At 41.6% G+C, this 27535-nt stretch overlaps 1 protein-coding gene across 2 annotated transcripts in view; it reads right to left on the bottom strand.

Moving 5' to 3' along the window:
* Nucleotides 1-27535, bottom strand: part of IMMP2L (inner mitochondrial membrane peptidase subunit 2) — a 476940-nt gene that overhangs the window by 90500 nt on the left and 358905 nt on the right. For both annotated transcript variants that reach the window (XM_081929054.1, XM_081929053.1), the window contains exon 5: nucleotides 15766-15868. In XM_081929054.1, the coding sequence (XP_081785180.1) occupies nucleotides 15766-15868 (103 nt within the window). The remainder of the gene's footprint in view (nucleotides 1-15765; nucleotides 15869-27535) is intronic.

The following is a 27535-nucleotide window of genomic DNA, read 5'->3' as shown; positions in this document are numbered from 1 at the left end:
AATGGACTCACAGGGGACTTCTACTATCAAAGTTTCTTACAAAACCAGAGATGCTTCTCAGAGGAGTTTTTCATTTTTGTTTTAAGGGGGGATACCCAACCCTTCAATTATGCCTTTAAAATGAAACGGTGTCAGATTTCTGGGGACTAATTTAAATCCTTCACAGAATAACCAGATTACGCAACATTAATGACAGATAGCTTTTCCTTTCCAGGTCTTATCCAAGGTCTTTGTCTGCACACATTATATCCCACGCTTTTTACCCAGCTGTCAACAGGAGAAATACACCATCATTATTTTTGGGATGGTTGGGGTTGTATCCAAAGCTAGTCCTATAGACCTACTGAAATTAGCAGACAAAACTAATCTAGCTTTATTAATTTCAATAGGCCTACTTGGAGTATAATTTAGCTGGATGCAACTCACTGTTTCCAATTCTTGTGGACCCCCAGGGCCAATTCCACAGCTCTCGTTTTTAGAGGAATATATTTGAGGAAAGTCAACACTTTCCCTTTGTTTGCATTTGTTAAACCTAAATAATACCTGGAAACTTAAACTTGTGTGACATTTGCATATAACAAAATGATATTATTGTGTTGAATATATACTCCCAGCTGTTTAGAATCAATGATGAAACAGGGAGTTAATCTGTGCTGAGGCTTAGTTTTCTTTACAGTTCCAGTGAACTGCTTAGAAGGCCAGAGTTTATTTGGATTGCATTCTCCAATGAAAAAGGGACATCAACATCATTTAGGAGACAGGATGGGAGTACAGAATAGGTTCTCCATTTTGGCCATATCTGAAATGATGACATGAACACTGTTACAGCCCTGTCTGGTCTGGTTAAAGAAGTCTCTTCTTCACTACCATAATTAAACCTTACAACTGCACCGAGCTTTATTCTGTATGAAGGAGTAGTAGTAATTATTTCTGCTCCCTTATTTACTGCCTTACACACACACACACACACACACACACACGTTCTCTGAGGAACTTGTTAGGAGACTGCAAAACCCCAGAAAACTGGTGCTGGTATTGCAAAAGCAAACCAGAACTATGTTTGAACTAAAAAGATACCGCCCATATTAAGACAGCAGCCAAACTTCTTTTTCTGGATAACGCAACTGAGTATTTAGTGCAGGGATGGGGACCCTCTGGTAACTCCAGATGCTGACAGACCTCAACTTCTGTCACCCAAACCAGCAAGACCAATGTCCGCAGATGATGGGAGTTGTAATCCTACAACATTGGGAAGGCTACAGGTTTCTCATCCTAATGTGATAAGGCAGCAATGGCAAACATTCAAGGACGATCCATCTGGTTAGAAGTCTAGTTAATAAGCACCATTCACTGTCTCATCTTTATGGAAGCTCAAGACAGCAGTGACTAGAAGCTTGACTATTAGGGTCATGACCCCAATGGAACCTCCTTCTGAAAGAGGTTAAGAAACTGATTCTATACTCAGGGTTAGAGATAACCTGTCCCAGTGAAATCAGTGTGAAAAACTAGTAATGGCTTGGATTTCAATTGGATCTAAGTGCAACTGATTTAATTCAATTGGATCTAAGTTCAGCTAATTCTCAGTGGCCTGAGATTCCCAGAAGAGGTTGGAAGACATTTTTAAAAGCAGGTGTTATCAGCTGTTGCGTGCTGAGGTCCCCCAAAACACCCTTACCCCAATAACTCACACATCACACGTAATTTTTGTTTAAGGTTTTTGGCATAATTTTGGCCACAACTTTATTATCATACAAATTGTGAGTGGTTGCTTAGGCATTGGTCATGACTAGCTATCCCCCCCCCCCCGCCTTGGGGGATAGCACTGACTCCCGGATTCCAGCGAGAGTCAGTGTGGAGGAACAAGATCAGGGACAACTGGAGCTGCGCCACAGACCCTCAGTTACTCCCCGCATGATCCTTGGGGCTTACGCGGCCTGCACCCGATTCCAGGGGTTTGGACAAGGGGATGGTAAGCCCCAGAATTCCTTTAACGGAATTCCCATGCAGCAGCAGCATTGGAGGGGCAGGCACAGCCAATCCATACCCCTCCACCAACCAATTTAACCAATGCCTAACCGCCAACCTTACAAGTTGTGACGATTTGCTACGCAGTAGGCAAAACCCAATTGGCACACACTAATCAGCCAAAAGGAAAAATTCCTACCAGGCCCCCGCACCAATGTGAACGACCCCATGACAGGCATAGCAAAGTCAAAGCGGAAGCCCAATCAAGGGAGGGCGGGCGGGTGATCCGGTGTCCACAGCGAAAGAGAAAGGAACATGCTGTGGACCTTGTACAAATAACCTCTGATCCCACCCCTAAATTGGCAACATCGCATTTTCCCCAGTAACACCGGCCACCAATCTGATCCAAGCCCCTTGAACCAGCCTGGTCAGCAACTGTGGGTGTTTTGTCTAGCCCCATCCACAACACGTGCTCTCTTTTTAATGAAAACACGCTATATGATTCTCTTTCCCTTTCCATTACGTACTGTGACCATTTACAGTTCATTTCATCTTTTTTTAATTTCCTCTTTATCATTGTATTTGAGCAATCTTACAAAACTGGCAAATTCTCCATTCTCAAGATCAAACAAGATGTGATTGGGGCAGTCATGCTTGATATTTAAGTATTTATTGTATGTTTTTATAAGGCATCTCATAATAAGATCTCTAGATATCATACCAAACACACACAATTTTGTTGTTGGCATCAGTCTGTCTCAGAGACAATGGAGTGCACCTCTGGGGGTGAAGTCAGACCATTGCATTAGCAGACCAAAGTGACCTCCTTGGGGCACAAGCCTGGGCAGTGTGTGTGGAGGTCCTGGGCTGCTCACACACAAATAACCATCTCAATGAAAACAAAAGCTGCAAGAAACAAGCGAGCCAAAAGCGCCAAACACCAAACTAGCATAATAAAATACCACATGCAGCACAGAAATGAAAACAACTACAAAACAGACTTAAAACAAGATCTTAAAAAGGCATGGGGAAACAAAAATGCTAGACTCAGCTTGGTATGGAGAAGACAACAATGCAGGCAACCAGACAAACTTCCCTAGGGAGGACATTCCTAGCTGGGAGACCACCACCAAAAAGGCCCTCTCATGATAAACCGCTGAGCTAGATGGGCATGTAGTGAAGGACTTCAGTAGATAACCTTAAGCCAGTGTTAGCCAACATGGTTCCATCCAAATATTGCCAAACTGCTGATCATGATGGCTGGGGCTTATGGGAATTTGAGTACATCTTCTGACGAGCACCAGGTTGACTAACCCTGTCTTAAGGCATACAGGAAAAGGCATTCCATTAGGTTCTGAAGTGCCAAGCTATGTAGGTCTGTATAGGTCAGAAGTAGCATCTTGAATTGGGCTCAGAAACACATTAGAAACAAAAAAAGTGTATTTTCAGAAGTGTATCTGAAGAAGTGTGCATGCACACGAAAGCTCATACCAAGAACTAACTTAGTTGGTCTTTAAGGTGCTACTGGAAGGAATTTTTTTTGTTTTGACTATGGCAGACCAACACGGCTACCTATCTGTAACTGGAACATTAGAAACAAACACTGGTGAGAACATTAGAAACAAACACTGGTGAGAAAGGGCTGAGTCCAAAGTATAAGATTCTTTTTTTTCCTACCCTTGCTCTGACCAGAAAAGTGACTGAAGCAAATGAGCACGGGGTGTTAATGGGGCTGCCATATGTCTGGAATTTTCCAGATATAGCCAGGATTCGACTGTTGGAAATAGCATCTGGGTGGAATTTCAGAAAATGTCCAGGAAAACCCATATCAGAAGTGGGCTGTGTGTGTGTATGTGTGAATTCCCTTTTAAAAAAATAGCTCACAAACTTAAACAACTTTTTTGTCCAGATTTTCATGTTGTGAAATATGGCAACCCTAAGTTAAGGGAGGCTTCAATTTCCCATGTGCACACCTCTTTGGATATGAACTGTATATTCAAAATTACAAAAGGTGTTGGCCCCACCAGTTTGTTTGGCCCTCAGTTTTCCCCAGCGTTAGAACCTGTTTAGGATGCAGTTATTCAACAGCAATGAGCAGGAAGCAAAAGAATAACATATTAAATACTGCTGAAATTGTGACGCACACTTCCTTAAGTTACTAAATTCACAGAGCAGTTGGCACCATTGAAAGCATGTTTTCTGAAACAATACCAGCATTGCAAATCTTTCTTGGCAAATTCCACGCCTCTGAAATAATACTATTTCTTGTGTAGCCACGTGTGTGGGTGAGAGAGATATCCCAGGAAAGAGGGGGGAGGACCCAACAAAAGAGTGTTTTATAAAGCAGGCCCGTGTTCTTTGGTATTTAAATTATACTAGCTAGCCATGGTATCACACATTTAGGCATAACAGTGGTTCGGGAAGGCAAAATAGATATGGAAAACCTGAAAACATGTGCATAGCCTAGAGAAAAAGAGATTAATAGGGACATGCTCTGAAATATTTTCAAAGCTGCTAGAATGAAAAAGGAGAGCAATTGCTCAGAGTCATTTGGATTGGGAAAAGCAGAACCATGACAGAGAGCTATAACACCATAAAGCTGAGTACTTACAACCACTATAGAAGTAGTACTATTTTTTTTTTTTTAAGATTAGTCTAAATATATTGCTTAACCCATATTCTATAGAAGACCACCTGGATTTTTGCAAAAAGAACTCAACTATTGAACATGAGTTAGCTTGGAAGAAAAGTGAGATGGGTTAATTTGAATACTTTGTTTTCTGACAACACCAGAATTTCCAGATCAGAAAGACACAACCAAGGAGGGGCAGATCTATCAATGCTGGTTCTTGTTGGGATTTCATTCCTCCCGTTGCAGGATGTGTGATTGTTTTCATCACATGTCTGTGTTGACATTCCATACTGTTGGAGTCATGTGAACGGAGGTTCAGTTACACTGTTCCGTTATGTTGTACTTTTGCTTTTCTTCTTTTTCTTCTCTCTTGGAGATGAAGAAGGAGAGAGGAGCCATGATTTCCTTTGTTCTGTTTTGTACATAATAAAGTAGCTTTAAAATCCACACCTCCAATGCCTAGCTTCTGCTTGGACTCTGCTTTTGTATTGCGTGCACATACCTCTGGATGTGTGTCGCAGAAGCATGTCGGGAAAGAAGAGTGATGGATCTTCCCGAGGGTCACTTGTGGGGGAGAACGCTCCCGCCTGACGTTCTCTAGTTGGTGCAAGAAGCCCAGCGAGGTCTCTCTCTGTGTACCCAGGCACCAACAGTTCTCTCAATTTCTCATTTTCCAATCTTAAATTCAATTTGCTACATTTTCAAGTCAGTTGTTTTATTATTATTTTTTAAGTACTCATGAAAATTCATCAGCATTTTGGGTGGAATTTTTCTTGGGATGCACATCATTATTATGAACAATTTTATTTGTCTGTGGCACAACAGCCGTGGGAACAGGACATCATTGTTTATGTAATTTTGGCTGATATGCACACTTTTGATAAAACATATTTCCTCTAATATTTAAGATCTCCAAATTATAATGCATTTTGTATGTCATTTCCCATGAATATATGCATTTTTATGTACACTTTAACTTATTATATGCATTTTTATAGACATAACTTGGCTGAAGAATTGCATTGCAAAATTCAGAAAATACTTCTGGAGAATGACTGTTTCAGTCTGTGTATTATTTTGAAAAGTGTGAATTAGTTGGATCTGCCTTTAAGTGCAAACTGAATCAAATTTCTCTCGTATCCCTAGCAGTGACCTAACCATTCTGAAGCCTCAACCATTTTGAAATGAATTAATGTGCTGCTAACATAACTTAACGTTTTGTATGTATATTCTTTTGCAGAAAACAGCAGGAAGATAGCATGAATTTTTATAAATTAAGGACAGCAAAGATTATCTCACATACAGTGTTTTTAGATATAGCTCTGAGAAAGGGTTTCAACATGATGTACCTTTTAGCTTTGCGAAATGCAGCTGAATTGCTGATGCTTAAGGAAGGTTAACTTGAGAATCGACGGTAATAAAATTATATGATATAAGTGTGTCAAAGAGCCAAGATGTAGCAAAAAGATTTTTTATGAGAATTGGAAGGGCCAAAGGCCAATGTAAGAAAAAAGAATTTATGTAGCATTCCAAGAATAAAAACTGCTTGAATGAGAGAGGTTACCAGTTAGGACATTGGAAAAAACTTGCCAATTTCAACTAATTAGTAGCAAAGTTAGCACCAGAAATTATCTAGCAAGATTATTTTTCCAAGCCAAACTGAGTAGTAGAAAAAATTATCAAGCTGTCTTTACCACCTCCGTCACCTACAAAAGCCATTCTGTGACACCACCAATCAAAACTCCATTATCCAAATGCCCTTGTATTTGTGCATTAAAAAAAATCTTATCTCCTCCTGACTTTTAAACCTCTATTTTAACATACAGTTAAGAAAAAGTTTTTAAAAAGTGAAGAGGTTCACAGCACCATGCAAAGCAAAAGCAACAATGCCTCTGCTCAACAGCAGTTGAGACAGGCTGTCAGGCAGGAAGGAAAATCATGGTATTGGGCCTACTAGCTCACTGCTGTAGGTCAGGTAGCTCTCTGGCTTTTTTGTGCCATTTTCCCACCCTGCCTGCCTCTATTTGCTGCCTATTGCTGTACCCCACTGGCAGCTGTGAATCACTCTGGGCCAATCCAACCCAACTCACAGCAGTCTGTATGTAAGGTAAGAGGTAAAGGACCCCTGGATGGTTAAGTCCAGTCAAAGACGACTATGGGGTTGTGGTGCTCATCTCGCTTTCAGGCTGAGGGAGCCGGCGTTTATCCACAGACAGCTTCCCGGGTCATGTGGCCAGCATGACTAAACCACTTCTGGGGCAATGGGACACTGTGACGGAAACTAGAGCACACGGAAATGCTGTTTACCTTCCCGCCACATTGGTACTTATTTATCTACTTGCACTGGCGTGCTTTCAAACTGCTAGGTTGGCAGGAGCTGGGACAGAGCAACGGGAGCTCACACCGTCACAGGGATTCAAACCACTGACTTTCTGATCGGCAAGCCCAAGAGGCTCAGTGGTTTAGACCACAGCATCACCCGCGTCCCTCATACTGTAGGTGTATGACCCCAGCTCATCCAAATCCCCACAAATATGTCTGATTTGGGTAAAGCCTCAGACAAATCTGGTGCACAGCCCTAGTTAGTAGCCTCAGAAACCGGAAATAACAGTTCCAACTTTTCTGGCGAAGAGTGTGAATCAGTCCACTTGCCACCAGTGGCTGTTAGCTCTCCTAAGAGTCCCTAATGGAGAAGGCAGTTGACACGGTCAATGGCATCCAGAAATAGCAGAGTGCCATCCCTTTAAATTCATTGTGACTTCACTTGAATGGCAGGGCTCTTCTATTCATAAGGCCCTGCTTTGGTTACGATAGCTCAGATCGATATGTGCGTCTTCTCTGTCAGTTCTCCCAGGTCCTGCCACTGCCACTTGGAACAGCCTTTTTCACTTCTGGACAGCTTGTGCTTAATCCTGCAAGATTTGCTTAGTGCCTTTTGGGATCACAGTCTGGGCAGAGCAGGAAATCTATAAGCAGAGCTAACCATTTAGGCGCTCCAGCAATTTCACACACTTCTTAATGAGACTGCTCTGCACTCAACCCTTCGAATAAGTGAATGCCTTCAGCCTGCGATGCACATTCACATTTAGATATTCACAGAACGCCGTGTTCTACACGCTACGATCTGTGATGACCATTGCAAGAAGCTCTCCAACGCTTGATACATTCTCGATCTCTTTTGTTTACTCCTCGTGGATTTGTTTGCCGTGTAACATATCCATTCTGTGCAGCTTTGAGACTGCGTTCTTCAAAAGCTACAAGCTGCATGGAAAAACACTGTCTGTGCGTTTCACATATCCTCCCATTTAGGGAGCAGATTTTATCTCTCTAGCTAGCTCCTTCTGGCATGATTTGATTGGGCCAGATGGAAAATTACCTCAACTCAGAGATTTCAACACAATAAATCATACGAGCCTTCCTCTCTTCGAAGTAAAATGTAGGCAAAAGAAAGTTGCTCCCGATGACAAGAACTACTATGTAAACTTTATGAACTGGTGCCTGAGTTGACTCATTTTCTTCTTTCCTCCTCATCCTTCCCTGCCCCACCTTCATATCAGGTCTTCTGAATTCTAAGCCTGTGGGCAAGGACTGTCTTGTTTTTATTGATTTTTATGCAAGCAGCTCCTGGAGCTTTTTGAAATGTTTAAAATAAATGAAATCAGGCACACAACTTCCTCTGTTGCTTTGACTGGCCAGTGGTGATGGTATGTCAACAGTTTTCCTCCCTGGCCCAATTAAGATGCAAGGGTAGGAGATTTTGAATCGACGTGCACAACTGATTGTGCCTTCTTGATGAGAGATTTCCCCTTGCTTGGCAATCAGAAGATCCCAGGCCTGGAATCCCTAAAGATAACCTTAGATGCGGGGAAGTGGAGGTGGGGGTTGTCTTTGAACCTGGGAAGCTCCCAAAAGCAAAGAGCCCTACGCTGGATGGAGCAATTCCCTGATTCCATATAAGGAACCTTTATATATTCCAAATAAATCATATATGACTCCATATAAGGCAGCTTTCGATGTTCAGGTTGTGCCAGGGTGTGTGAGTTCACTGATAAGCTGTCCATAAGTGACAAAGATCGGAAACATAACAGTTGATGTGTGCAAACAAGGTGAATATGACTAATAAACTTTATTTGTACATTTTTGAAAGCAGAACAGGGATGAGGATGGTTGGTTTCTCCAACCCATAGCAGCCCCCAGCCCATTCCGCACCATCCTCTACACTGTTCTGAAGGATCCCCCTACCAACCGAAACAGATTTCGACCCACTGGATCAAAGGCCATTCTAGAAATGGAAGGGCATATAGGGATTCCATCCATATTCTGCAACTCAGGATGCGATCATTTCCCACTAAATCACTTTTCCATGAGTTTTGCCTGAAAGCAAGATTTCATTTTAGTTTTGTTTCCGCTATTTAATTTTTGCATGCCCACCAGTCCCTTTCAAATTTAAATCAAATTATGCACACTTTTTTTTCTTTTTCTTTACTCTGAGTATATTACTGTTTTCCAGCTGTATTCCGGTTAAGTAACACTGAATCCAATCTGAAATGCAGTTGTGGATAAGATGAAGAGGGATTTATATTTTCTGTTTAGCATTAGAGTGCAGTGGGATAAATAGCTCTCAAATTTCCACAATAAGACAACATATCAAGGATATTTACATTCCCCATTACTGTATGCTATAGCTTCCAAGATCTGTGAAGAAACGTAATCAGTAATTCTTCCCCTTCAACAATCCCTTGGGTCCCCTTAAGCCTTCTCTGGAAGAGGTCAGAGACATGCCAGAAAGGTTCGCCAAAGGGTCTGATGATCTCTTGGCTAGAATTGCTTATTCTTTTCTCAACACCAGTCAGATTTCTATTCTCTTTGTGATTAGCTTTTATCTCTCTTTTGTTTGGTAGCCTTTTTTTCTGTGGCGCATGGGAGACTGCCAAACCCGGGTGAACTAAAGCCTAGTTTCACCCCTGGTTGAAGTTCATACATATACAGCTAGCCTACCTGTCTCATCAGGTTTGCCAACTTTCATAGCCTTGCAGTAAACCACTTGCCAGGGCAAACTGTTATTACTCCAGGAGGAAAGATTCTCCATTATTTAAATGCCCTTATGGCACATTAGGTCATGTGCTCAAGTACAGTATTTTAGTGAGCAACTTGACTAGTGGCAATGTAACCACACAAAACATTGTTTTGTTTACATTGCCAACTTCAGCCGAGATAGCCACATACAGTGGTGCCCCGCAAGACGAATGCCTCGCAAGACGAAAAACCTGCAAGACGAAAGGGTTTTTCGGTTTTTGCGTCGCTTCGCTAGACGATTTTCCCTATGGACCTCTTCTGAAGGCTGGCGGAGGACAAAAGTCTTTGTCCCCCCCTGCCTGCCTTCCCGGGGGCTTTTAAATCGCCCCAGGACAGCGGAGAATTCCTCCGCTGTCCCGGGGCGATTTTAAAATGCTGGTGGGCGGCAGCTCTGCCGCCCGCCAGCATTTTAAGATCGCCCCGGACAGCAGAGAAGTCCTCCGCTGTCCCGGGGTTTTTAAAATGCTGGCGGGCGGCAGCGAAGGCTTCGCTGCTGCCCGCCAGCATTTTAAAATCGCCCCGGGACAGGGGAGAAGTCTCCGCTGTCCCGGGAAGGCAGGGGGGGGGGAAGCAAAGACTTTCGCCCCCCGCCGGCCTTCAGAAGAGGTCGGGGGACAGACTGTCCCTGGACCTGGTCTGAAGGCAGTTTCCATAGGAACGCATTGATTGATTTTCAATGCATTCCTATGGGAAACCGTGCTTCGCAAGACGAAAAACTCGCAAGACGAAAAGACTTGCGGAACGAATTAATTTCGTCTTGCGAGGCACCACTGTACCTTCAGATGGATTCTTTATAGAACATGTAACACAATAGGGTCCTCTTCACACATTAGTTGCATGTAGAGGGCAAGCCTATTGAAAGCACTCAGGCCTACATAGATAATCCCACTTTCAAAGTTGAATTTTTCATCTTGCTCCATCCATTGCCACTACTATCACATTGAGAGTAATGTTGGCCGCAAGGAGTCTTCTCCATGGAGGTTACCTATGGAATTCAGAACCCTGATGAATAAAGAAAGCATCACACTGCAGATATTATTCTCAACACAAAAAGGGGCAGGAAGAATTCATATTGAAATATGGGGCTAAGTACACATACATGAGGCCCCTTTAAACAGGCTTGGCCTCAAATTCCTCATGAATGTGAGACTTTTTTTTGCAAATTTAAGTTATGTGAAAAACCTGTAAAATAGAAAAATCAACTCCAAAATCTAGAATTCATCAACCCCCAAAGGTTTTTTAATGAATTTTATTACTTCCTCAGAGTGCAGTTCATAAAACAGATTAAGAAGGTTTACTTTGACCTACTTAAGCAGAACCAATATAGTCTCAGTACACCAGCGCAAATAGTTTGGAGACTGCACTGGTAATTTGACTGTCTGAGAGCAATTCCACAATAACATAGCAAACAAAACTACGGACAACGATGTCAGTGAAATTTGAGTTTCGGGTCAACTTTCATAAAGCACCTGTGGACTCTGTGCTTGGAGAATGTATAAAGTGTGCAATAGTGATAGCTAACGAGGTGAATTTTCTCTATGAGACCTCATATTTTACTTCATCTAAAGTACTGTGTCCACCTCTGGAGGCTACGTTTTAAGAAGGCCATTGAGTCTGTATATTACAAAAAGAGGGCTCAGAAGAGGGCAATGAAGATTACGACACTGGGGAGAGCAAAGACTGATTCTTTGCTGCTACAGAGGACACAACGAGATCCAATGAGCTAAAGTTACAGCAAGGTAGATATTGATGGCATACCAGGAGAAACGTCTTGATGTTAAGAGAAGTTTGACAAATGAATGAATTACCTGATGTGGTTCTGGGCTTTGCACCACAGAATGTCTTCAAAGAAAGGCTGAAAAGCCATTCATTGGATATGATCTAGTCTGGATTTCCTAGTGTTGCCATAGTTCCAATTGATACTGCAATTCTAACACTTACATCCGCATCTAAAGTGATACCTATCACAAACACTTTCTGCATCCATTCAGTGGCATGGTTCACACAATAGGCTAAGCTAAGCCTGGGTTCAGTGCATGCTCTGGGAGAGAAGCTTGCAGCCACTTCAGTCCTTATGGCTGCCATGCTAAACTAAGCCAAGGCAAAAGCAAACCTACAAAAACCTCAGTAAAATTGTGCTTTATTAGTTTTCCAGTTAAACTACACTGTAATATTGTTTCCTAAAACCTGCTAGAAGCATGGGTTAATTTAAAGAAAAGTACTATACAAATGGAAGCAAAATCACTCAACATATAATTTTCCACTTTTAAGAAAAGGAATGGGGAGCCGTAAGTTCTTTTAATGGTTATTGGCTGCAGTTCAGTACACGGTGGTTTTTTTAAAAAGTCATTATAAATAGCTTCGACAGCTTGTTTAAAAATCTAGATTAAACCAGGCAATATCAAAGTAACAGCATTACAGTACATTTGCTCCTTTGCACAGAACAAAGCTATTCTCTGAATAATAAAATACAATAAGCCTGCTTTTCTTAATTCAGTCTAGCGCTGCAAAGTAATTAACAGCTATATTTGTAGCTGCCCAGTTATATTTTTCAGAGGTTCCTGTTTTTAGTGCATCACACTTTCTATTGCATCATTCTGAATCCTAGTTTGTTTGTTTTTTTAACAACCACAACATTCTATCATCCACCTACCTAGAAAAAGAAATAGGTAAAAGGGGGGAGGGGACCAATACTGGCTAGAGTCTGACTTGCATGCCTTTCATTGAGATGTGAAGGCCGAGGGGGTGAAGGGGAAAGGACATGGGTGTGTTATTTCCTCTGGTTTTTCTTTTCTGGGCCCTCACATCTGTATCTTCCCATTGTATAACATTACTATAGTGATGCATCTGATCAAATTCTATATATTTTGATCAAGGTTGTATCTTAAAAATGAGCTCAAATTCATAAATGTATCATGCCAGGCAGGAACCAGGCTGCCTAAGAACCTTGGCAAGATGTTTATTCTCCTGGACAAGGGGCTCCTTGATTTATAGCAGAAAACAATTCTCAAAGTCGTAAAAAGGGAATTACAGGCTAAGAGCAAGGTTACACTGACCCTACAAATTAAGCTTTGGCAAATAGTAAAATGAGCCATATCCTCTTCCTAAGGTTAAAAAGGCCAAGAGCAAATGGAAAAGAAAGCAACTGGCTGGAGAATGGGGTGTAAACAGAAGAAGAGATTTCTTCCTATTTTATTTTGAGGCTGTAAACTGTTCCTTTTTACTTTGAGAAGGTTTATTCTTTTAAAAGGTTACCTATGATAATGTATGAAATATATTGGCTTAAATGTAATTATGCAAAGGATTTAGAAAGTAATAGTTGGAAGAGACCACAAGGGCCATAGAGTCCAAACCCCTGCCAGACAGGAGACGCCATCGAGCACTCCTGATATATAGTTGTCAGGCCTTTGTTTAAAGACCTCCAAAAGAAGGAGATCTTTCAATGATAAACTCAAGATTTCTCTGACATCTGTTTAAGATAAAAATTTAAAACTATTAATCATCTGTTTTGGAGGGCAATAGGGCAAGAAGGGCCAAAGGTGATCTGGTAATTAAAGTGCCTTGTCGAGGTTAATGGCTACTTGTTTGTCATTTATAGATAGAAGAAAATATAACTCTCTGTCTCCCATAAAAGATAATATGAAATGGGTGTATCTTTTATGATTGGTTCTAGCAAACAGCCAATAGGAATTTCAACCAGGCTGAATGGACAAAGGAGGAGAAAGGGGGCTGGATTGAGAAAATATAAGTGCTGGCCATAATGGCAGGAGAGCAGGCCAGAGCTTGGTAACCATATACCACTGAGCCTCTCATTTATTTGTCCGACAAATAAATTATTATTTTAATTTCTCTATTGCTGCGTTGAATATTTCATTCCAGCTAAGCGTTAACCACAAGCAGGGTGCTACAATAGTACACCACTTTTGTTTCAAAGAATGCAAACATCCATCATGATTCTTGAAAATAACTATTTTTTTGAATTCTGAACCTATAATAATTAGGCCCAAACATTACAGTATTAAATACTTTTTAAGTAGGTTATTTTAAGGTAAAAATGGGGACTTGGCATATGCCCCACACATTGTTTAGAATGCACAGTCTTAATACCAGGAAACTTCATTTTTACATTCCAGAAATGTAAACTATACTATCAGACAAATACAGGAAGTAACCTAACTATTTGATCTTAAATTATTTTACATTTTCCAATGTGGCACAGTAGGTTCTGAATGATCCCAGTGCAATTGTCTTATTGTTCCAGCCCGCAGTCCCTCTCTTAAGGCTATTTTCTGAATGAGTGGGGAAAGAACATTTTGTGTGTGTGTGTGTGTGCTTCTTCTTTTTAACCATTCCAATCTGTGTCCCATGAAGCTCATTATGCTTGTCTACAAGTTTAACCACGTCTGGCTTTATCTACATTATGGAAGCTCTTTGGCTAAAATTGACAGCAGAGCGTGAAGGTCAGCAGATGATGGCCTTAAATGCAACCCATCTTCCAAAGATAGTATTTATACATGCTGTTTCATGGGGAAATGCATTAGTACCCCAAAATCAGAGTTTTGACATAGATAACATTTTGCACTTGAGTGACCTTTGTTATAAGAAAAATAGGAGGCAGGATTCACTTCTGCCACCACGATGCCCTTTTCCTTTTGCTTGTCCATTCCACACTTATGAAAAAAGGAAAGAATTACAATGTGGGGAGGTAGGCTTCACAAAGAGCAGGGGTGTACACTTTCAGAACCTTGACCTACAAATTGGAGTGCTCAAGGACATTTCCATCAATTCATAGCATGCATTGATGGCATTCATTCATTTATGCAGTGACACAGGGAGTTGTATACACCATGGTATCAAAATGTCACCTAAAGCAGCATTAATGAGACGGATGCATCCTGCTGTACAGTGTCATTTGCAATGCCACTCTAGCAGCTAGCTACTTTATGCAAGACACACTGTCTTCTATAATTGCTTATCTCACACAGTGACTGGAATGCCTTCAGTTTGTTCTGTCTCTGAATTGCCCCCACCTCCATATTTAGCCCCTTGTGCCATGGTCCCAATTTCCATCCAAAGACATCTTCACCTTATCATCTTGTTTACTTATACTGGAAACCCATCACCAATTCCTACAAACTGCTCCTAGCTACAACACACATATCAAAATAGACTGGTGCTGTTGTTGTCTGTTAGAATCTAGACACAGTTTGCACACTGAATGCTTTTGGACTTACATTCTTTCTTCACCCATTTTACTCTGAAGATCATATCTGATCATAGCTTTTCTCCATAAAGACTCATCCATGGCTTCTGTCATTTCCATTTCTCTGATTATTCTTCTCATTTCTGTTCACCTGGCTACCTCCCTTCCAGAATCACAAAATCAAGTGATCGCCGTGTTGAAACAGCCATTACAGAGTATAGTCGCCTTCCAATAAGTTGCCCTCTGCAAGGTCCACTTCTCCTCAAAAGACTTCCCAGACTATCTTAGGGGCATTACACAGCCTCTGCTTCAATATTCCCATCTCACTTGTCATTGTCAGCCCCTCATCTCTGTCCCAGGCAAGTCTTCCTAATGTATATTATACAAAGCTCTGGGCTTTTCTGTGTCCTACTTGGCTCCTAGCACACTGTTGGCACTAAATAAATATCAAGCCACAGTAATAGTACTCAAAGTCAGAAAACTCCTACAGCATCAATTATTTCAGAGTGATAAGAATTTTCTGCTGTTAAACAGTACCCTCTCAGGACCTGTTCTATTATACCAGTGTAGGAATACCGTAAGTTTATCTAAGGCAAGGACAGGGAATCTGTGGTCCTCCAGATGTTGATGAACTCCAGCTACCACTATTCCCAGATTATGGGAGCTGCAACCATTCCTATCCCTGCTTTAAGTGTTCTTAAATAAGACAACCAACCACACACGTCAAAGTTCTCCCCACATCCTGCAACAGCATGATGAGACAAACTGGCCTGCCCCCTACAGAACTTTGTCTTTTAAAATAAACTTTCGGGGACCAAATCCCCACAGGTTTTTATTACTGTATATTATGTGGTATAAAATACACATGGAGAAAACAGTTGTGACTTACCGGGCCAAAAGCATTGCTGTCAAAGCTGTGTCCACGATGATCACCCTCTACCCACATGTGGCCATGGGGAACCTTTACGTATTTCTTTTTGTAGCCTATGGTTCTAAAGAGAAATGCAATCGCACAGTTAGTGGTATAGATAGAGATAGAGATAGAGATAGAGCGAGAGAGAGAGAGAGAGAGAGAGAGAGAGAGAGAGAGAGAGAGATATTTCAGCCCCCAAAGTAAACAACCAATACTGATCGCTTTTCACAACAAAACAAAATAGAAATTAAAACATACAGATTAGTTCTGTCCCCACCCCAGGCTGGTTTATGCATACAACCCTGGTAACTTTTGGAACTGCTTACAATACTTAGAAGTAAAGTCCTACTGAGCAGTAAAACCCTACTGTGTTTGGTGGGATTCCCTCACTAAAAAGTGTATTTAGGGTTAAAGCCTGAAATGTGGGGCTCTAGGAGTGGAATTCTTTTTTCACTGCTGAATATTTGCTCCAGATAGAGCTGAACTAAGATTTCTCAGAGGAAACTTCTGAGATTTTTCTTTCGCCTCTCACCTTTGATTTCCCACTTCCCAATTTTATCCAAATATAACACACACACCCCAGCAGCTACAATATGTGCCCCATAATGCATTGTGGAGGATTATGAAGAATGCAAAATGACAGATAGACTGGCAAGACGTTTGCTGCTGCTGCCCTTCGCGTCACCACCATAAAAAAAACAAAGCGACGAAGGAAGGAGCTGTTCTCCCACGGGTAATAATGAGCCTTATCCCTGAGAAACTGTTGAAGCAATTTTTCCCCTCCCTGGAGAAATTCGGTGAAATCGTCCCCACAATGTCTTTGTTCACAGATAGAGCAGAACATTTCCAGAGTCCATTTGCAGACTGCAGGAAGCAGCCTTGAGCTCTGTGCCACTATTCTATTTCTGTTTAGACTTCTGGGTTTCAGTAGTAACCTCAAAGGCAAAGCAAGATACGTCTGGGGAAAACTTCTTAGGAGAGAGCGAGTTACACAAGTAGTTCAAGAGGTGACGTTCTGCTGTGAGCTTGTTCTGAACCCTCACATGATATCAGGAAGCATTCTAGCGCTGCAGGGACTGACGTTCCAATGAGACAAATTCACAACCATGATGATCACCGAGACACATAAATTTTGTTCCTGGAATGATGTTATTTTTATCATTATTCTCCATTACACACCCTGTAGCATACTGCAGATGGGGGTGGAGAGGGCGGGGATTACATTAACCCCAATTCCCTGGGGGTTAGGACAAATGCAGCTGCTCTGAGCACCCGATGTCATAGGCAGGGAAATTTCCACTACACAAACAGTGTTACCCTGTATGGATAATGGCACACAGAACTTTGGATCATGTCCATATATTGCATTAACTAGTGGTTTAAATTAGTACTCGAAACTCCCATTGTTCTAGGCGCATTTTGCGACAGGGAATTTCATTAGCGCAAGCAGTTTCTGAGCTCTGGATGCAGGAATGCATCTAAAATTTCAGATTAAAACTGCAGAGTGGAAGGAAAGGAGGGCCTTTTTCTGCCTCCCCACTTCCAGCTACTCTCTGAGACCCTCTTAAGGATAGTAGGGGGGGCAGGGGAAGGACTAGATCATGGGTAGGCAAACTAAGGCCCGGGGGCCGGATCAGGCCCAATCGCCTTCTAAATCCGGCCTGCGGACAGTCCAGGAATCAGCATGTTTTTACATGAGAAGAATGTGTGCTTTTATTTAAAATGCATCTCTGGGTTATTTGTGGGGCATAGGAATTCATTTATTTATTTTCTTCAAAATAGAGTCCAGCCCCCCCTACAAAGTCTGAGGGTCAATGGACCGGCCCCCTGCTGAAAAAAATTGCTGACCCCAGGACTAGATCCTGTGAAAAATGAACATAATATTTTAGCTGCAGTTCATTCATTTTCACGCTTGGCAAATCCACACCGTGATCAACTCCCTCCCAGAAACCAATGTCCCCACTGTGGAAGGATGTGTGCGTCCAGAATTGGCCTCCACAGTCACAGACTCATTGTTAAAACCGTGTCTATGAAAGACAATCTTACTCGGCTACGAGTGATCGCCAAAGAAGAAGAAGATTCATTTTCAGTTTTGTATTCTTATTATAAAAAAACGTGTGCCTGGACATAACCTAGGTTTAAGGTGCCATTTAGGTCCTAGCTTTCATATCTCAGTTTCTAACACTGGTTTTAATGTGTAAGTGAATCAAAAGGTCACAATTTATGATGAACACAAAAGGCCTTCTAAAACTTTAAAACTGTCGATAAAGCAGGTGTGGTTTTTAAAAAATAAAAATAAAAAAACAGTTAAGCTAAAAATGGATTAAAGCACATATCAGCTTCTTTCTCCTACCTTCCCATTTTCAATTCCCCTCCGATACTGCCCACCCTCATGCAGTTACGAGGTTTGAAAAGAGAATGATAAAGAGCCTACTGGCACAGATATTATGAAAGGTGGGGCGATATTTGGGGCTTCACAGCTAGGGAGAGAAGGCACAAAGCTCCCTTTCCCATGTGCTGTGACCCCAATATAAATGTGTCCCATAGCTCTTGTTAATTTAAGAAAGAGACACAATGCACTACGTGTAACGCGAAGGTTGACCCTTAGACTTATTATAGGTCACTTCCATAGTTCAAAACAGCACCAGTTAACTCACAGGAACAGCTCCATGGAACAGACACACCATAGAATTTCATGCTAGCTAGAAGGAGGTTCATACAAAATTAACACGTAGGTACTCCCATTGCTCAATAGAAACATGTAGATTAAATACTCCAAAAAGACAAGCCTTCTTCTCTCCTTATAAGCACTCCACACACTCTAATTTCATGAATGCCAAATTTATGCATGAATGTAAAGCCATGTACTCCTAAATATTAATACATCTTTACTGGAAAAAATACTACATAAGGAACAACCATATATTGGCTTAATATGCCAAGATATGACTGAGCCTTTCTGTTCTCTCTTCATGGTTGGTGTTGTTTAGTCGTTTAGTCGTGTCCGACTCTTCATGACCCCATGGACCAGAGCACGGCAGGCACTCCTGTCTTCCACTGCTTCCCGCAGTTTGGTCAAACTCATGTTGGTAGCTTCAAGAACACTGTCCAAGCATCTCGTCCTCTGTTGTCCCCTTCTCCTAGTGCCCTCAATCTTTCCCAGCACCAGGGTCTTTTCCAGGGAGTCTTCTCTTCTCATGAGGTTGCCAAAGTATTGGAGCCTCAGCTTCACAATCTGACCTTCCAGTGAGCACTCAGGGCTGATTTCCTTCAGAATGGATAGGTTTGATCTTCTTGCAGTCCATGGGACTCTCAAGAGTCTCCTCCAGCACCATTCCAGCACCCTTCATGGTACACCCAAATAAAATGTGGAAGTATTCAATTAGCCATAGTCCTTATTTCGTCCAAATCAGGAAACCATGGTTACCAGCTTCAGAACAAGATGGGCTCTTAAACCAACATGGCTTGTTCTTAAACCAGCCTGGCTTTATTCCAGGTTTGGACAAAATAGGAAACAGTGGTCTGCAGGAAGCTTTGCTTTGCATTCAGGTGTGTGGGGTAGTGGCTGCCTGAAAGAAGAGTCATTTTATAGGTCATCTTATTCAGTTGAGTTTTGCTCAAACAAACAGAGCCAACTCAAACCATGCCAAAACCACAAGCACACACAATGGAAACAAAACATCAAAACAAAATAGGGGATCACAAGCCAATGGATCAATGCAAGGGACTTGGAAGTTGAGAACAATAATAAAAGGTACCTTTTATCATATGTGGTGGACTTGTAAGATAAAAATAGCTTTCTGGGAGATGATATATAATGAAATGGGGAAAAAATGTTTAAAATAACTTTTGTTAAAAAACCAGAAGCTTTTTATTAGGAATTACAGGTACCGACATTCCGAAAGAGCAGAAAAGACTTTTTTATGTATGGAACAACAGCCGCACAGATGTTATTGGCCCATAATTGGAAAGATGACAAAGTCCCTACCAGAGAAGAATGGCAAACCAAGATGATGGACTATGCCAAGATGGCAAAGCTGATTGGAAAACTCAGAAACCAAGAGGATAAAATTGGGAATGAAGAAAATTTATAAGTTATCTAGGAGACCACTGTAAGCAGACAGAAACAAGAGCAGGATTTTGACTCACTTGTAGTGTAAAAACCATGGATGATATGGTTTGATATAAAAACTGGAGTACGTATTAATATGCAGTTGTAGACATTTAAGATAAGATTCCATGGACAGGATTGGGGGAGAGGATCACAAGATTCAGAGAATCTTTACATACAGTATGATTTTATTGAAGTGTGTTTGTTTGTATTTTTTATTTGTAAAAATAATAAAATGTATGTGGGGGGGAGAGAACAACGGAGGAAGTGGGAAAATGTAGCACCCAAATCCCATAATGTTTCTCAAGCAATCACTGCCAGGGTTAGCGAAAATCAGTGTGCTACTGGGTGGGTGGGTTGGGATAAATACTAGAATACAGCTTGTGGAACGTGTGAAGAGCCATTGCTATTTTTCTAGAAAAAGAGGCACCAGAACTCACTGTGAACGCCTCCCTTGTTCTCTTATAATGGCAATGGCGCCCACCTGAGAGGTGCAGGAACTGAGTTCTGGTGGGTTCCGGCTGAAAAAAGGCCCTGTGAAGAGCCACATATCAGTGAATGCTGAAACAATTTGGTGGCAGACCAGTAGGACCATCAGGCACTAGAGGCCAAGATGTCGGAGTCAAGACCTGCTATCACTGCTATCATTTTTAATGACACACAGAACTATATTAAGCCTCAGCTATCAAAGAAATTGTGTAAGTTCGGAATTCTACCAGTGATACATTCCTATTTATAAATGTGACACACTGCTAAAGTCCCCTGAAGCTATACAGGTTGTAGTTATCAAAATATAATAGACACAATAACATATGTTTTTTTAATTATTATTCTGTTAAGAATTCTCAGAGGAAACTGGGTGATGGTGGGGAGTTGAATGCCTTCAAGCCGTTGTCCTTTTCTTTTTCAATATCAGTTTTAAAAAATGCTATGTGAGACCATTTTTTTGTCATGAAATATTCAGTCTCAGAGCAAAGAAGCTTCCCTTGTTTCCAGTCTGTCACATTAGGCATTGTACGATTTATAAAGTGGTCATTAGCATGATCAAAGCAAATATATTACTCAAAGCCTTTAACTAGGATTTTCTTGTTCTGTGCAGTCACTCCAGTATTTAAAGCTAGGCCTTTTCCTCTGTCACTGTCCTCACATACATTCTAATCTATGAGAGAAGGTGGGGATTCATTGATCCGAAGGCTTTACATTTATTCTCCACAAAGTGCAAATTAATCTGTAATTCACAGGGACTTGAAGTGCACGAACGATGTTTCCTTATGTGCTTTACATTCAGTAACAGAAGTTGGATCTGCAGAACAATGTTGCAGTGCAGAGCACTCCCGTTCAGTGTCCAAGCCAACCAGCCATGCCATCTTCCAAAATATTCTCTTCCCTTTTGTCAAGGATAACGGTTCAATATCCTGAAATGGGAATGCTCACTTATGTTAAATTACTGTATATTTTTAACTTGGGGTTTTTCCTTTGGCAGTAGCCCTCATGCGATTGGCTGACTGAGTCACATGAGAGAGACATTCCATTCTGTTGTGACTGTTATTCCAGTAACTGTCATTTTTAACTGCTTTCTGTTTTTCTCTGTGTGTTTGTGAGGGATAATGGCTGCTGAGAGAGGTTTCTCTGGATACTGCTGAGGACAGTGTTGTTTCAGTGTGACCTGTGTGAAGTGAAACAGCCACAGGAAGAGTGTAAGATTGTAAATATATTCTTCTCAGGTGTGTGTGTGTGTGTGTGTGTGTGTGTATGTGTGTATATATATATATATATATATATGAAAGTAAAGTTCTTTTGAATACAGTGGTACCTTCGTAGTCAAACAGCTTGGCTCCTGATCAAATTGGCTCCCAAACGCTGCAAGCTTGGAAATGAGTGTTCCGGTTTGCAAACGTTTTTCGGAAGCCGAATGTCCGACGTGGCTTCCGCGACTTCCAGTTGAGCGCAGGAAGCTCCTGCAGCCAATCAGAAACCGTGCTTGGTTTTCTCACGGTTTTAGGAGTCGAACAGACTCCTGGAATGGATTAAGTTTGAGAACCAAGGTACCACTGTATAGAGAGTCTGAACATTGTATATCCTCTCTCTCTCCCTCCCTCTCCACACACGCACGCACACACTGAGCCTGCTTCCTACACATTTAGTTGTTTTTGGATTTCCACACGCTACCAGAAGTAGACTTTGTTCCTGCTTCTGCAAACATTGGGCCTCCACCGATCATGTTGATATCTCCCTTTTCTTTTTCAGTAAGACAATGGCTACATTGTCATAGTTTGCTATTAACATATTTTTAGATTCATTTTCCAATCCACAGAATGCTTTATGAAATGGAAGGTTGTGTGGAACATGACCCCTCTTTTTTCCACAGGACATTTCATATACCACATGCTAATGCACATTCATATGCACACCTCTCACCATTTGGATAAGCAAGAGGCACTGTCACAGTTGAAGAACATGCCAAAGCAGCCACGGAGGGCATGGAACATGGCTGGTGAGAAGTGTGGCCTCAGCAGAGTTCAAAGACCCTGAGAATGAGACAGAAAAACAGAAACCTCTTTTGCAGAGGAAGAAATATTTCAAAAAACTGAACAACAACCAGAGAGAGACTTGGACACTGGGGTGATCAAAGCTTTGGGGGTTATGAGGCCAAAATTGCCAGAAGGAGTGCTGTCAGTTGAAAAGGCATGGCAAGCGTTCACAGAACTATGACTCACAAGTCTTTTTGTTTTCTCATTGCATACTGATAAATCATTTCAGTAGAAATGCAGGACCTGGGACTTGAATAAGTGTACCTGTTGCATTAGCCTTAAAAACGCTGCATTGTACAGGGATTATTTACTGTATTGAATTAGCTTGCTTTCAGACATCTGCCAGAAACTTCAAACATTCAATTTGCTCTAATAGATATGTGCAAAAAGAAGAAGAAAAAGAAAGAGGTCCTACAGAACTTCTTAAAAGCATGAATGCATTCTAAAATCTCCATTCTGTACATCAGCTTAACACTGTTGTTCAGATCATTACATCTGGTATAAGAAATTCTGTCTGCATCACATTTCATTGAGGGTGAGGAGGATGACATTGGTTGCTTTAGATTTGACTTGATTAATTGTTTTGACTTATTTTACATCTTTAGAATTTTAATGTTATACAGTGGTACCTTAGGTTAAGTACTTAATTCGTTCCGGAGGTCTGTTCTTAACCTGAAACTGTTCTTAACCTGAAGCACCACTTTAGCTAATGGGGCCTCTTGCTGCCGCTGCGCCGCCGGAGCACGATTTCTGTTCTCATCCTGAAGCAAAGGTCTTAACCTGAAGCATTATTTCTGGGTTAGCGGAGTCTGTAACCTGAAGCGTATGTAACCTGAAGTGTATGTAACCTGAGGTAAAGGTAAAGGTACCCCTGCCCGTACGGGCCAGTCTTGACAGACTCTGGGGTTGTGCGCCTATCTCACTTAAGAGGCCAGGGGCCAGCGCTGTCCGGAGACACTTCCGGGTCACGTGGCCAGCGTGACAAAGCTGCATCTGGCGAGCCAGAGCCGCACACGGAAACGCCGTTTACCTTCCCGCTGGTAAGCGGTCCCTATTTATCTACTTGCACCCAGAGGTGCTTTCGAACTGCTAGGTTGGCAGGCGCTGGGACCGAGCAGCGGGAGCGCACCCCACAGCAGGGATTCGAACCGCCGACCTTTCGATCGGCAAGTCCTAGGCGCTGAGGCTTTAACCCACAGCGCCACCTGCGTCCCGTAACCTGAGGTACCACTGTATTTTATTGATCGGTTGTAATCCACCTAAAAGCTGGGCTAAAAATCCAAATATATGTATATGTATATGTGCATATACAGGTGATATAAAATGCCATTACTTTTTATAGTTGTGAGATGGTTAGGGTTGTCATATTTTGAAGAGCAAACTAATATGCGGGACGTGGGTGGTGCTGTGGGTTAAACCACAGAGACTAGGGCGACGGAGTGAGCTCCCATTGCTCGGTCCCTGCTCCTGCCAACTTCGCAGTTCGACGTCAAAGTGCAAGTAGATAAATAGGTACCACTCCGGCGGGAAGGTAAATGGCATTTCCGTGTGCTGCTCTGGTTTGCCAGAAGCGGCTTAGTCATGCTGGCCACATGACCCAGAAGCTGTACACCAGCTCCCTCGGCCAGTAAACGAAATGAGCGCCACAACCCCAGAGTCATTTAAAGAATTTGCTTCCTGAGATGGGAAACACACAAATGACACCTGCCCCCGCCCCCCCACCAATGTGCGAAAAGCAAAATAATACACTAAATAACTGATAGTATGCTGCTTTTTAGTAGTACAGTGGTACCTCAGGTTACATACACTTCAGGTTACATATGCTTCAGGTTACAGACTCCGCTAACCCAGAAATATTACCTCAGGTTAAGAACTTTGCTCCAGGATGAGAACAGAAATTGTGCTCCAGCAGAACACATATTTAACATATTCCTTCTATATCTGTATTTAAAATTAATGAGAAATATTTTACACATTTCTTTAAGTTGCATTGTACGTAGCAATGGCTATCTTACTTGTTCTTTTTATTTGGCCGATATTTTAATACACCAACAATTCACCAATAAGAATGGCTTAACAGAAAAATAAAGAAATCATTTAAATGGCTGCAGTGCTTTCAATGAGTTGGGGGGTGCCACACTGTTTCTTTTATGAAATTATTAGCCCATCAGGGAGTCCATGAAGTACAATGATATCTGAAAGTTTCATCTGACCTGTGCATGTGCACCAATAGTATTTTCTTATTTTAAAAAAAGACAAATTCAATACAAATCCGATTTAGCAAGGAGATCCAAAATTCAAAATGAAATTAAAAGTTTATTTTATCGTGCACTTAGTTACATTAATAGCAAGCTACAGTTGTAAACTCATGTTAGAGCAAATTGGATCATCCATTATTTAATTTTGTTGTGTGTGTTTTATAAAAAAACAGAGTAAATTTTGTATTGGATTACTTTCCAAGAAAATCAATAAATCACTTGTGCATGCAAACTGAGCTGCAGACTTAAGAAAGCTGCATTTATTTAATGATTGCCGCTTGCCTTTAATTATTGTTGTGAAGAATGCTTCTGGTTTTACTTGAAAGAGCAAAATGAAGATGAAAGTGTCCTCTGTGCGCCACTCATTTGTGTATTAACAGCAGCATGGCATCTCCCGCAATAAATATCAATCAACTGCTTGTTCCTTTGGGGCATCCATATATACGGCTCCGTCAACAAGGGCTTCAGGGCAGTTTACAAATTTAAAGGGATAAAATACAGCTGAAAGTCAGCAATTCAGAAATACAAAGAAAAGAAGAAAACAAGGAATCTCTGCTCCCTTTCAAAAGTGACAGCAAGTTGGATCCTCCTAACAGAGGGTCCATGTTGTGATCAGACCTGGAACTCTTCCCCAACCGGCTTGTGGGCGGGGCTTGCCCCACTCCAAGCCTGTGGTGCCACAGTTATGCCAATGGCCTTTAGCCAATCAGCAGTGTGGCAAGGTTGATTGGCAGCGCGACGTAGGGACCTCCTTTTGCTTCGCGCTGCCAAACACTTGCCTGCCCACCCGTTAATCAGGTCGTGTTTGGCCTTGCTTTGGACTTCGGTTGGACGCCTGTTTTGGAATGGGGGCCGGGTAGGAATTTTGTCCAATGTGGAAGATTGGCTGTGGCCACTTGGTTTTTGCCTACCTCTTAGCAATCGTCACAACTTTGTAAGGTTTGGCGGTTAGGCATTGGTTTAGGGGGATGTGGGGAGGGGAGGTGTGGCCATCACCTGCCCCTCCAATTAATAGGGTATTCCGTTAAAGGAATCCAGGGGTCTGGATCTCGTCCGAAGCCCGGAGAGGGGCTATGGCCATGCCAGGACCCCCAAGAACCTCGGGGTGAGCACCAGTCAATATACATTGATGGAGCTCCCCCTGCTGGTTGTTTACCCTTCCAGGCTTCCTGTAACGTGGGGCAGGAGCCAATTATAGTTTTGATACCAATTCCTAACTCAATACCAGTCACACTTGTGTATTTAATAAAGTTGTGGCCAAAATTTGCCCATTAACATTTAAACTAAATTCTGTCTCCACTGTGTCTTTATTTCCATGAGGGATCGGTTTTGGGGCTCAGAGCACAAAGCCGACTAACCAACATTTACAGATAGGTAGCCGTGTTGGTCTGCCATAGTCAAAACAAAAAAATTCCTTCCAGTAGCACCTTAAAGACCAACTAAGTTAGTTCTTGGTATGAGCTTTCGTGTGCATGCATGTGTATCTGAAGAAGTGTGCATGCACACGAAAGCTCATACCAAGAACTAACTTAGTTGGTCTTTAAGGTGCTACTGGAAGGAATTTTTTTGTTTTAACCAACATTTTACATTAAAAGAAGCCCTAGGTCTTCTTGAGAAAGGAAAACAGTGACCTGGTTTGCATATCACGGTAAGTCAAATTGTGGCTTACCGGACTAGTAAATTTGCTGCCTCCCATCTTTGCTCGTTCCTGGTCCTTTTAGCTCAGTGCAGCGCAGCAGCTAAGCCAACATTTGAACCCGTCTGAACCTGAGCATGCGCTTAAACAATTGCAGGTTGGTTTAGCAACTGCACTGCGCTGAACTAAAAGAATCAAGAAGGATCAAAACTGGTGGAAGCTCCTTCCTAAGAGCCTGCACATGATTTGATGCTAAGACATGGTTTGGCATTGCAACATGATATCACTTCTTGAAGAGATCAAAAATAAAAGTAGAAGGATTCAAGGACATTCTCATTAAAAAAAACAGATAAAATAAGCCTTTAAATCTCTCCCCAATTCTCCTCTTTCCCCCCCCACTGCAGTTTCAAGCTTACACATTTGCTTAGGTTTTGAGAGAAAAAGTCATCTTTAAAGTTTATAAAATATTTATTAGCAAGCGTTTGGAATAAAGAAACCTGGGTAAAATAATACAAATTGGGTTAAAATTGTCAATACACACACACAAAAATGTGTGGTTCCTGAAGGTCTACCACCAATTTTCAAACTCACAAAGCACAGACGTTTCTAGAAATCATGTTCAGAACTATTCTTCACTTAGGGTGATTTGAAAAGAAGAATAATTTATGCCTTTTAAAATGGCATGAATCAGGGATTAACAACGAAATAAAAACTATTACTCATTTTTCTTTTCATACAGTCACAGAAAGCAAAATCACAACGTTATGCAAAAGAATCATCAGCCAGAAACAGTGCAATATCAAAGCATTTTTCCTGCAGAGAACTTTTTTCTGCTCTTCATAAGTAGGAGTAGCATTAGGCACTTTGGGTATCATATCCCTCTGTTCAGAGTAAAGTTCATTTCCATTTGCAGTGTCAATGTCATAGAAACAATGATGGGGGGGGGATGAAAGCCATTGATGCTACAAAAGGGTAAATTAAGAATCAAAATAATGCTCTCTGGTGAAATAAAATGCAGTTAGGAGGGGAACCTTGAACTTAGCAGTAATATTTGCACCATTCTCCATTTTAGGACGAGGCTTGTTATGCTGCCTTCTCTAAATAAGTAATGCTTTTCCTAAAGTTGCAAGAAAAACATTAAAATATTATCCTACTTAATGTGGCTTACTTTTAAGATAAAAATTACGAACAGGATTGCAGCTTAAAGGGG

This window comes from Podarcis melisellensis, assembly GCF_964234715.1.
Source record: "Podarcis melisellensis genome assembly, chromosome: 10".
In the NCBI taxonomy this organism is placed as follows: Eukaryota; Metazoa; Chordata; class Lepidosauria; order Squamata; family Lacertidae; genus Podarcis; species Podarcis melisellensis.
This window is presented reverse-complemented; position numbering and strand designations above follow the sequence as displayed.